Raw genomic sequence first — 12,680 nt, 5'->3', positions numbered from 1 at the left:
CGCATCAGCATTTACTAACTCAAGTAAATTGGGTAAAATAAACACTTTATTTGATTCAGCTTGTTTCATGTTATGGCGCAATTATTTGTATTTAGTCGGTATGAAAATAAAATTGATAAAAGTTCCAAAATTTTTGAGAAGTTTATATGTTTTTCAAACTTACTCCGGGAAAAGCGCTGTGGCAAGCTGTCTTGTATTTTTTCGGAAACTTTTTGACACCCATGTTTCAAAAACTGCAATTTCAATTTGACACGTTTGCTCTCTCAAAAACGACATCTTCGTAAAACATAATTAAGTCTATACATTTAAGATGTCAAGAGGCACAGGTCCTATTTAGATATTTCATTATGTTAATGGATATCCTCTAATCAGTTAATTAAAAAAAGAGCACTTTGTCTTCGATTTTTAAATAATAGTATCACCCTAAAGTTGAAATAATAGCATCTCCAATCATTCTATTAACTTGTTTTCCTTCAGTCGATGCTCGGCTTGGCGAATATTTTTCACCGATGTTGTTTTTGCACAGCAAAACCACAATATTCTGTAGAATAAAAGGCCACACAAAGATTCCCTTAGCAGATTGTTTTGGGCAGCCCACGGGGAGGAAAAATTTACTAATTTAGCATGATCGGAAGCCTCATGGTTATTTATTGACGCAAAATTGTCCGAGCGGAAATTTCACTTCTTTTTGTAATTTCACAGACATTTTAACCAGCATTATACTTCCATGAATTACCAATAATCATTAAGTGACCATTCGACTAAGTTACTACTGGATTCTATCGACTTACAAAAGCAAAACATTTTAATGTCTCCTCCAAAGTGAATCTTGTGGCGTTTGTTGATTATTTCCCTGCAAGGAAAAGCTTTTACGGATAAGTGTATGGATTTTTCAACAAAGACCCAAGAGCTATTTCGCAAAGCTAAGTTAATAGATTTAATTATTTGGTAGGGGTAAAATGTTTGAGTTTAAGTCTGTGAAGCTAAACAGTTAAAAGAAAGGTAATTTAAGTTGTGTTAGCACTGGTGTTGTAAAGATAGAAAATTTAAAATGTCGCATACCGGCTTTTTGATGCCAGTCATGTTTTCTTGGCGTGGCGATGAATCTCAAGACAGACATAACTTTTTTAAAAATGAGAAAATAAATATAAGACGATATTGATCTTAATAAATATCGTGCACACTGGCAGTGTAAAAGATATTAAATAAGGCGGAAAGAGATAGATAAATTGCTTTGTGTTTTTTTTTTTTTAATGGTGGTAAAGCACGAGGCGCGGATAACACGGCGATCCGGTATTAACCTTCTAATTCCGTATTTACCTCTCAGGTTTGATAAATACTGCTTTTACGATTTTAAAGCGAAGTAAATTGTTCGTTCGGAGGTGCCATTCTTTATTTTATTAAAAACGTTTGGGTATTTATATTAGAAAAAATGTTTTACTTCTATTTTTCCGGGTATTTTTAAATGTCCTTTCTTCCGCCAACACGCTCAGTCGGTCATTTTGTGTTTTTAATAACTGTACGAAAAAAAGATCAAAGCCTAAATCAAACATTACTATGAAAAGGTGCAAATAATGACCACTGAATTATAATTATTGAAATTTAGACTTCGTTTTACCTCTGTGATATAAGTTTCTTCTCGGGAATTTGGTAAAATTGTTGTTACTTAAATGTACCATTATATTTTCTGCGATTTAGTGTAATGGATTAACCGATTAACTGAGATTGGAAATTCTCAAACTGATTGCGATCAAGTGTTCGATTTGATCGATTTCTGGAACCTATTATGATCAATTTCATATAATACTTGCCACGGGCAAAAGGTCGCCATTTGTTAGCCCAGCTTTCTTAAGGAACACTGAATGCGTAATAAAAAAAACAACGTGAGTGCTAGATACATTTTTAATTTGATCTTGATCGTTCAATCGAAAACTAACTGAAATTGAACGCTTATGAAATGTGATTGCTTTGCAATCTAAAACTCCTTTAAACTAGGTATTATTCACGGCTCAAAGTGTAAGCTAGAAATTTGCCGATAAATTCAAATGTTGACGGAAATGTCCTCTAACGCGAACATTGGGAGCACTCTTTGGATCTCTATTTCGTATTACTGTTTAATTGATAAGAAGTCAGTGCGGGTGTAAATCTCAAAGCTCCGATGAAAAGGTTTTAGTTTTAAAACTCTGCGGGGTACTTTTACTTAAGCAGGCTTGATCATTATATGCTAACAAGCCCGCTTTCAATAAATCTAATCAAATAGCACCTGGAAAGCTGGCTTTGCGCTTCGATTTAACCGAATTTCAATCGAAACGAGTTTCACTTTTGTTGAAGTAAAAAGCGTGAATAAACTAAAGATATAAAAGCTTTTAGTGGTCGATTTGTGGGTACAATGATCCCCACGCAAATTTCATATTCACATTGTACCAGAGAGCCAAAAGAGAAGTACGTCTTTTCATTCAATGTACGAAGACAAATGAAAAAGAATTGTACTTTAATGGTTACAAGAAAACTTGCGACAGGATGGATATCCAAGATTAATCGACGTTACGTTGATTAATGACCAAAATGAACTCACTCTTGAACTTCGTAAAGTTTTAGTTTAAGGCGTACGTCGGCTTTCGATATGAATTTCAAAAGTCTTGTCGATCCTTTACTTTCTTCAAAACTAACCTTAATTTCGGCAGATTACGTTTCGTTTAACTCCTTGGGCATTAAGTTTGTTTTTAAAGGGGAAAAATAAATAGAAACGGCGGGAATTATAATGCTCGTATCAATTTATACGGGAAATCACGAAGCGCTACTTGTTAGTGTAGCACGTCTTAAAAGCTTGCTGAGAAAACAGCCGTTTACACGCTGAATTAAGTGTTTTACTTTATCGACCGCTATCCGGGAATCTTTAGCGTGGCTCAGCTGGTAATAAATGTGCCGCTCTGCACGTTGTTATTTTCACTTAATTTTAAATGGACTTTTATAAGTGTCATTCATCGCCTACCTTACCCCCAAACGCACCACATCGCGCGGACAATTTACATTAAAGAGATAAATCGCCACATACTTGATTTCACTGTAATTTAATCAATTTAGAAGATATCATATCGAGGATCGTTTCGCATTAAGCTGAAAAGATAAAACAAGGAAATACTATTTTACCGTGTGGCGTCAGATTTTGAATTTTCATTTGCCTGCGGAATTAAAGGCACGCCGCACAAATTGCCTGCGAGTGGACCTATAAAGCGGGTTGTAGTACAATCATATTGTTGTGCGTTGTTTAATTCTTATCACGGCTAGTTGCAAGCTCGTAGATTGGTGCTAAATATTTGTCTTATGGCGCAAATAATTAGAAATAACTAGAACTTTAGTGAGATTCATTAACTCTTGCACCTGCGATGTTTTAACCCATTAAGCGCAAATTTAACCCCTTTTAAGCACAATACCTAATTGAGAAAAACCCTTAAAAGGGAAGGATTGTTTTGTCGAATGAATCAATTTCCTCTTCGAATGGCCCAGTCAGTGAAGAGGCTGTTTTCGAAGCGCTGGATTATTTGAAAACCTGGAGACTAAAGGGGAAAAAATTATCGTTTGAGTGCATGTGTGGGAAATATCTTCTACTAGTAGGTTATCAAAAATGTGAAATGGAGCGGTACTGTGTGTCTACATGATCATGAACATGTCACATTGTAAGGTTAGGAGAAACTAGACATTGGTCCTATTGGGATTGGCTAACCTTGGCCCTTTCTGCTTACAACCTTTTGATAAGTTTCTGTCTCTTAGTTCTCCCTAGTCGCATCCGTTCTTCTTTCTAGGCTCCATACCGGCATTTTAGGCTACAGAATTACACACAGTTTTTGAGGGTTTCAGGGGAAATAGAGTGAGATAAGTTAGTTATTTCATTAAACAAGATAAATTTTCCTCGAGTATTGTATATGAGATTTTATGTTGTTTATTTTATAAAAAAGAAACACGCTTACATCTGCTCGGCATTTAAACAAAGAAACTTTTAGTTATCAAGGTAATTGTTTGTGACGAAATAAGCGATTATCATTTAGCCCGACTTTAACCGCGGATCATAAAATTGTTATTTCAATAAACGTTTAACGCACAAAATTTATATATTCCTAAACTTAAAAACACATTTAAAGCATCTTTCTCTTTCAAAATTCACTCAAGTATTCGGGTAACGGACGCTGTCAGTATGTTATTAAACAAGTCTTTTATTATTTCACAGTTTGAAGGTTTTTCTCAGTGAAAAGCTTGCCGTTTCTTTGTCCAAACTTGACGTTGACATATCACTAGCGTTTAGTCTGTATTGTTATTACACTGATTGTACTAAAATTTGATTTTGCCAACTTTCATAGATTCAACCGTTTGCCATTTTGAACAATAAAGAACACCCGAAAAAGTCCAGCCAATGTCATTATTTGTTAACTCGTCCTTGTGCGAAATTTTATTGACTTTTAATAATTTGAAAGAGCTTCTGACACGTTTCAAGCCTCTGTACTTTCAGCAGATGTTAAATTTGAAATTTATTTAAAAGACTAAGAGAAGCTCACAGTGGATCAATCTACAAGGGAAACGGTAAGAAGCTAAATTTTGGAACCTTGACAGAGAAACACTTTCTATATAAGTTTCGAAACGGAAGTTCTTATACTTTCCGGTAAAATAATGTTTCTAAAAAGGCTTTGCAGAAATCCAGGCGCCTCTCTAATGTCTCATTAACGATACGTAAGCATGTTATTCAAAGCTTTTATGTCAGTTTTTCTAGCGTTAAGTTCTTTGTAAATAAGCTTATACGTTAAAACTGTAAAAGGAATGATTGCACGCGAGGCGGGCTTATGTTCAACTTATCCATTAGCAAAATGAATCGGTTTAAATCTAAACCAACTATCGTTGAATAAAAACTGATTGTTTTTGAGGGTCAATTTGTTTATTTCCATAAAGTATGTTGCGCATTTGTTAGTTTTCTTGGCATAAATACTTCCTGGCGCCTCAAGACAAATCAGTTGTTCACAATATGCCATTAGGATTTTGGTGAACAGCAACGGAAATCTGCGATTATCTTTACCGGATTAAACGGCGATCTGTTTTCCTGCCGAAGGGCAAAAGTCGCATTCGAAAGTCAAAGGTACCAGATGCAAAGAAACAAAAAATCAACGACGTTCAAATAGATATGAAATCAGTACTCGAATCAATATTGTATAATATTTTGACCCTGCAGAGATTTTTTGGGAACAAAGGCCTTTTTTAAAAGGGCCTTTTCTGTCTGCAGTATGGCGGTTGTCGTTTGATAAATTTATAAATTAAATTCAACCTTCCCTTACCTCAGAAGTACAACGACCCTTTAAGAGAAAATTAATCGTATGTTGCACTAAACACTTCCTAAGTATCCCTACGTCAATCTTGGTTACTATTTAACGTTCCTGGGAAAAAAAATACTCGCTCTTCACTGCCAGCGAGTAAGACTTTTAAGAAATGAAAATCCCAGCCAGCTGTAAGTGTCAGTGATGTCTGTCCACTAGCCAGCAAGCAAGTCAGCTTGTAGGTACGCAGCATCTTCCTGAGACTTATTGTTTATATATTTTTTGTGTCTTCGGCAAACATGGCAACATGGCTCGTCAGGAATCGGGCAAGTTATTCACATAGATGAGAAATAATATCGGGCCTAAAATGGAGCAATGAGGTATTCCGGAGCTGACAGGCAGAGGATCAGAGGTTTCACCCAGCACTGTTACACGTTGGTAGCTACCCATCAGGTAAGAGCTAAACCACTGCAAGAGGCTACCTCCAAATCCGAACTCGTGAAACTTTTGCAGCAGGCAGCCGTGGTTCACCTTATCGGAGGCCTTAGACATATCCATATAGATTATGCCCACCTATTTTCCGTCGTCTAGTAGGGAGCCCACGTGGTCCAAAACTTCCAAAAGGTTGGAGGTGCATGGTTTCCCTCTAATGAATCCATATGTTGACAATCTCTTACTACCTCGTACAGTCTATCTTTGAAGTGATAAATACACATAGCTCCAAGACTTACCAGTGACGGTAAGGAGATGGGCCTGTAATTCTCTGTGCACTCGGCCTCACCCTTTTAAAAACTGGAACAACGTTAGATTCCTTCCAGTTCTGCGGGAAAGAACCATTGCTAAATGACTTTTTAAAAGGCTTACAAGAGATGGTGCAATTACAGAGGCTGTTTCCTTAAGAAGTTTCGCTGGGATTTTATTAGATCCTGTGGCTTCCATGACATGAAGCGCTTCAAGCACGGATTGGACTTCGCTATCCGTAAGTGTTAATTCCGACATATCGGCAGGGGAGGCTGGTGCATTGGCAGCGCTTCCAGATGAAGGGGGGTGGGGGGACTTTTCTCTCCCTCACTGTCTTGTCGGGGACAAGGTATCGGAAAGCAGTGCGGAACCATCTCCAACTGGCAAAAGAGAACCGCGGGCCGAAATCTCGTGGTGCATCGTCATGGTACAACACTCAGGCAAAGTGTCCAGAGGTACCGCTGTCGGCTATATTTTTCTCTCTTTTTTCAGCGATTTTGATATTAAGGCTGGTAATTCGCCCGAAGACATCGTAGGGAAAGAAGTGTTTCATTCATGTCCCTTGTCATATCCTTGTCGAATTGTCGACGGGTATTGTGTACAATTCATAGCCTTTAAGCCAGTTATGTACATTAAACACGTTCCCTTGAAAATATAACATCGGTAAATACATTTACGCGCAGGGGGGATTGCAACCCTTAGGTGCCCAAGATCAAGGGCCTGTTTCACAGGAAATTCCTCCACGAATCTGGAGAGATTTTCGGAAAAACGTCAGGGAAATATGAAATAATCACGGTACAGCAGGATATTAAAACTCGGGAAATTCGAAATCTTTTCCGTGAATGACACCGAAAAATTGAGAGGATATTCCAAATTTCCGGAAGAAGGCAGTTTTATTGGACTAAAATGCCTGGAGAGGCCCATGTGTATTTTACGGCCTTTTCGAGTTGAAGAAAAGCGCTGATCGTGTTCTGGGTAAAATAGTTTGCGAGTATTACTATTTATTTTTTGCTGATATATAATAACAATAATAATAATGGTACTGGTATTTTTTATGCCTTCAGGCTGACTGCAGTTCCCGGAAACCACTCACTGTCCGCTATGAGTCCCAGAGGACCCTTTCTTGCTCCAAATATTAAAATAATAATAATAATGATAAAAAAAATGATAATGATAATGATAATGATAATGATAATGATAATGATAATGATAATGATAATGATAATGATAATGATAATGATAATGATAATAATAATATAAAAATAATAATCTCTTTAATAATAATGATAATAATAACAATAATAATAATAATAATAATAATAATAATAATAACAATAATAGTAATAATAATCTGCCACAGGGGCGACCACAAACCACCAATCCTAATGTGAATAACTCCTGACTCGCGGGGATTTCAGAGGTCGATGTCTCAACGACTTCAAACAAAAGAGACACGTACGTTATCACTTGTGGGCTTTAGCCTGCGAATGTAGACGGATTTCCGGCTGTTGTTGATCACGTCGCCGAGTTGTTATAATATGAAATAGTTTTGAGTTACCGCGTTTACATTGACAGCTAACATACACAGCGTGGAGAGATAGAAAGAACAGCACATGATGGAAAACAGTGGAACCGCCGTTATTTCCAGGCGCGCTACTTGCTTTCAAATTTCATTGGTTGGGACGGTGTTAGAGAGAAAAGTCAAATACGAGTTTTTACGAGCCTGACAGGGGTCCTGACAGGCCGGGAAAATAAAACGAGACATTTTTTTACCTTGCTAGAACCAGTGTTTTATTAAAAAAAAAAAAAAAAGAAAAAAATCAAAATAGATATTTAGAAACGTTCCAGCCAGTTAACCGTCTAATGTAATCAGTTCCCAGCCAGCTCTATTCCAGCCTGCAGAGCGGGTTTTTAGTCGAGCGGTCCCATCAGGTACTCCTGTTACCTCAAGTCGTATTTCTTACATTTTTTCTTTGGGGAAGGGTAGGTGGTTATTTCAGTCTCATTCCCAGGGCTTTTCCCGTGTCAATAAGGACGGGAAAGCCTGGGAAGGAGGTTAGTCGTGACACCATGGGGGCGCTTATATGAAGGAGGGCGATAGTTCGAGAAAATGCGGTATTCCAGACAATACTGTGAAGGAACAGTCATCTATGGACAGTTAATTTAAAATATACAGGGTGTTTCTCTGAAAAGGTAACAATAATGTTTCTGACAAGTTGTGAGTGGTAGAGGGGTCATTAAATCTTCGACAAAATCTTAGTTTACAAGTCACACTCGCTGGAAAAATGTACGCTTTATTTGAAGTTTGTTTGTGGCTACACCCTACTTACTTTCTTCACTCTGCCACGCAAATATTATTTTAAAACAATCTTACTAACTACTATTAAGAGGTCTACGTAAGTCGCAGAGTTTTTCTAAAATGCAATCTTACAATATATTCTGAACACTACCTTGTGATAAATCGACACACTCGAACACCCTGCATGGAATACGCCAAAAGTTACGGAAGAGGAGCTGGTGTAGGGGCAGAGCGAAGGGGGGAGGGGAAGGGGGCACGCAAGCGCGAGGCAATCCAACGCGCAGGACAACTCATACAATATGCGTTAGATATTCCGCTTGAATACACTCTACAGTCGCTCATCACTTTAGCGTCTTCAAGACTTACGTATGGGCACTAAAAACAACGGATATACGATCGATCGTGAATTTGGTTTAAAACATCTTCTATCTCATGATAGCCCACAGCGAAAATGCTTTTCTTCTTTACTGGACAGGGTGACTGTTTTTGGGCCACGTGACATTCACGTGACCTCTTTCTGTCACATGATAGCTGGCAGCGAAGTGCTTCTTTTCTTTTCTGAACAAAGTGAATCTTTTTGGGTCACGTGACAGCTTTTAGTCACATGATAACTGACAGTGAAGTACTTCTTTTCTTTACTGGACAAGGTGACTGTTTTGGGGTCACGTGACATTCACGTGACACCTTTCTGTCTCATGACAGCTGACAGCCAAACGCTTTTGTTCCTCACTGGACAAGGCGATAGTTTTTGATCACCTGACATTTACGCGACACCTTTCTGACACATAATAGCTGACAGCGAAATGCTTCTAACCTTGTCTGGACAAGGTTACTGTTTTTGGGTCACGTGACACCTTTCTGTCATAGCCATCTTTACTGAGAGCACACAATGATGGCAACACACTTTCAAAGGAATTACAAAAATAAACTAATCTTCATCTTGTCCTTCAGAGGCTTGCATGGGGTTTTTCAACTTTGTGGTCGTCTTGCTCAACTGTGACTCCGCTGAAGAAACCAGACGAGTATCGTAGGCTTCTCTTACGTTGTATGATCGATTCCCGGTCGGTTTTTCCGAACTCTTCTTCGAGCCGTCTCCGAGAACGACGTGACTTGCGACGCGAAGGGTCCAAAGAAGTATCTTTGGAATTGATAGAGCTGTCTTCTTCGAACGGGCTTGACTTCTAGAACAGAAACGGAAAAGACAAAATTACATCTTATATCATAAGTGTCAAAATAAGCGGCTTATGAAAAATCCCGTGCGCTTGGCACTGATTTCCTGTTTTCCCGGACTTGCTCCTAGTTGCATTGTTTCCCACACTTAACACAATTGTCCTGTTTTTCCGCGCTTGGCAACCAACTGCAACTTTTGCCGCACTTGGCAGTGGTTTCATATTTTTTTGCACGTCGCTCTTTTTCCATACGTTTTCGCGGGCCTGACACTGGCCTCCAGGTTTTTGTTCCAAGCTCTTATTAGTTCATGCATGCGGTATGATAATAGAATGGGATATCGTATCTAGCCAGTTTTACTAAACGATTAAGAAAACAAATAACTAAAATAGAACCGTGGTATATTAAGCGTAGAAATTACCTTAAACTCGTAAGGTCTTTGCCTTGGCCGTGCGTTGTTGTATGGCGGTGGTGAATCTGCTTGAGGATACCCGGCAGAACTCGTACTGATCAAGGGTTCTCGCTCTGGAATTTGTTGCAGTTTGGTGTGACTTGATAACGTATCTGAACTCTTAAGCATGCTCGTTCTCGAACTCCTTCGTTCTCCGTACAAGTTGTTCGTAGCCAAATCGGGTTCTTCGGCTCCATCCGGGCGCCGATCGCTGGCCGATTCGGACGGGATCGACGAATAGTAAGACGAGCTTCCTTTTCGGAATGGGAACGTCTGCAACTGAATCACGTCACCTGCAGGGGTATCTGGGATAGGTTCTCCTTCGATGTGCCTACGAACGAACGAGAATTTAATCATTTTCTGCCAAATGCGTCCACGGGACCCTCATGATAAAATGTACACAAGACGTTGAATTTGTCAGCTACCGTGGGGAACTGTTTATCTCAGATAACGTTCAGTGAAATGGATGTCATGAAACTCTTTCGTTATAGTCGAGTGGAATGTCCGAAAGCCGGCGGAAACAGGTGAAACTGAAAGGAGAGATCTCACTCTTTTTCTCGTTTTATTTTCTTGCTGTTTTGACCGCTAATTCCCTTTGCGCACCTATCAACCTCTTGTACGATGTCAGCGATGCCCTTTCTGACTTTTCCCGGCTTATATAAGATACCCCTCTAGCTCACCTTTTAAGCGCACTGTCTATTGGCGCTGGTGTGTCCATTATAGGAGATGGATAATCTTCGGGCTCATCTTCATGGATCAAAGTGGTGGACCCAATGCGGGACAGCCTCTTGGATGAGCCTCGCAGATCAGTGTTGGATTCTTTGATAGAAGGCCTCGTCACTGTGTATATTTTCCCGTCAACTGCGTTGGTTCCGGACCCGTAATACTAAAAGGACAGAAGTGAGATAAGGTAAGGTAAGGTAAGGTAAAGTCAAACCTCGAATTTGAGTAGCCCACACGGCCGGAACAAGACTTTCTCAAAGTTGTCCGTTTTCGTGGCGACTTCGTCGCTTGTCGGCCACTCTTTCGGCCCATAAGAAAACGACTTGAGGAAGTCTAGGCCAGAGCGTAACCCGGTTTTGCTGCTCCCCCTGGATGGGATGTTAGTCCATCACAGGATACCCAGCATGAAGTGACAAAGAGTATTGCTTCTCCCCCCGGTGGAATGCTAAACGATCACAGGATGCCCAGTATGAAGTGGCTACGAGTATTGCTACTCCCCTCTGGATGGGATACTAGTGCCTTACAGGGTACTCAGCATGAAGTTACTACGAGTGTTACTACTCCACATGGATGGGATGCTAGTCCATCACAGGGTACCCAGCATGAAGTGGCTACGAGTATTACTACTCCCCCCTGGATGGGATGCTTGTCCATCACAGGCTACGAGTATTAATACTCCCTCCTCGAGGGGTGTAGTACTCATTTATGACCCTGCGTGAAGAGAGACAACGTGAAGCAAAGTTTCATGCCTAAGAAAATGTAGAGACCAAAAGTCCTCAACCATGCCTCCACTTCAAAAACGTATGTGTTTGAGCCAAAACGGGGCCGCGATAGCGTGATAACGAGGTGATATTCAGGCGGGTTTTATTTGACAGACGATTTTGCCCTTTTTCCCCGCCACACATGGCACATCTTTCAATATTAAAACGCCCCATTGCTTCTCATACCTGAACAGTATCGGTAGTGCTGTAATAATTTCGCTTTTCCTTGTGCTGGATTTTCTTGATTTTATATTGGAACGTAAAGTTCTTGATCTGAAATGAAACAAAACATGTGTTGGGAAATCGAGGAATTAAATAATCGAGTATCACCAGTATAAGGTGGATGACTTTGCACTTTCAACCAAACAAACGTCAAAGTTCGGGAAAAGAATTCCCATATTTCTGTTTGTAATATACCGAAAAATAAGTACCACTTCCGCTTAGTAGCTTTCATTTGAGTGGTCACACTTAAGGATTTCATTTACAGACTTAAAAAGTTAGAACCACCTTATACAGCATAACAATCAGCACCACAGGAAAGTACTGCTCAGTAGCTTTCATTTGAATGGTCATACTTCAGAGATGTTTTGAAAGTTTCTCGTTTTTCTCTTTTAAAATACCGAACCAACATCTTTCCATGTCATAAAAGGGTTTTGGATTAACATCTTTCTATCGCTAAAAGAAGGGCGTTCGTAGTAGGACAAAAAGGGCGTCTGGCAATAAAGGAAAGAAAGGGATCTACTCACTTCCTGATCCAAAAGACAGTATACAAGCAGCAAAATTCCCTGCAATAAAAAACGAAGGCGTAGTCAACAGACTTAATCTCATTACCATGTCAATTCAAAGCACCACAGTTTATCGTGTGTACATTATAGCGGGACAAACAATGACGTCACGAAACATTACCTGCAACGCGCAGGCTCCAGCAACTGTGTACTGCCACAAGCTGGTCATGTGATGTTTGACGTAGATGGCAGCTAGAACCCAGGTTCCGGCGATTGCAACAATCAGAAGAAAGAGGAAGAGGGTCGTGAGACTGGGGAGAAAAATACGGCTGATTACAAACACCATACATTTGTTAGATAATTAAAATGAGTGATAAAAAAATAATAGTGACTGTGACCTTGTTTTAAAGTTTTATAAAACTTGGCTGCTTCTAAAGGGGAATAAAGCTTGTGATAATTAAAACCAAAAAAATCATGTCAAGAAAGTTTTGAGGGTGAATCTTATCAGGGTTTTAT

General features: G+C 39.4%; 1 protein-coding gene across 2 annotated transcripts in view; it reads right to left on the bottom strand.

Moving 5' to 3' along the window:
* Positions 1-8,311: 8,311 nt before the first annotated feature.
* The window catches only part of LOC146461746 (uncharacterized), a 28,167-nt gene continuing 23,798 nt past the window's right edge, over positions 8,312-12,680 (bottom strand). Inside the window, exons 30-36 of one of the 2 annotated variants that reach the window (XR_014857335.1) lie at positions 12,346-12,475; positions 12,186-12,224; positions 11,626-11,712; positions 10,636-10,841; positions 9,926-10,286; positions 9,192-9,518; positions 8,312-9,021 (exon numbers count right to left, since the gene is read on the bottom strand). Coding sequence is in view for 1 of the 2 variants with exons in the window: in XM_085086593.1 (XP_084942719.1) it covers positions 9,285-9,518; positions 9,926-10,286; positions 10,636-10,841; positions 11,626-11,712; positions 12,186-12,224; positions 12,346-12,475 (1,057 nt within the window). In the remaining variant the exon portion in view is untranslated. Of the gene's footprint in view, positions 9,519-9,925; positions 10,287-10,635; positions 10,842-11,625; positions 11,713-12,185; positions 12,225-12,345; positions 12,476-12,680 lie in introns of both variants that reach the window. The other variant, XM_085086593.1, reaches the window with a different exon arrangement.

Source organism: Pavona decussata, unplaced genomic scaffold, assembly GCF_977016875.1.
Source record: "Pavona decussata unplaced genomic scaffold, jaPavDecu1.1 SCAFFOLD_195, whole genome shotgun sequence".
Taxonomy (NCBI): domain Eukaryota; kingdom Metazoa; phylum Cnidaria; class Anthozoa; order Scleractinia; family Agariciidae; genus Pavona; species Pavona decussata.
This window is presented reverse-complemented; position numbering and strand designations above follow the sequence as displayed.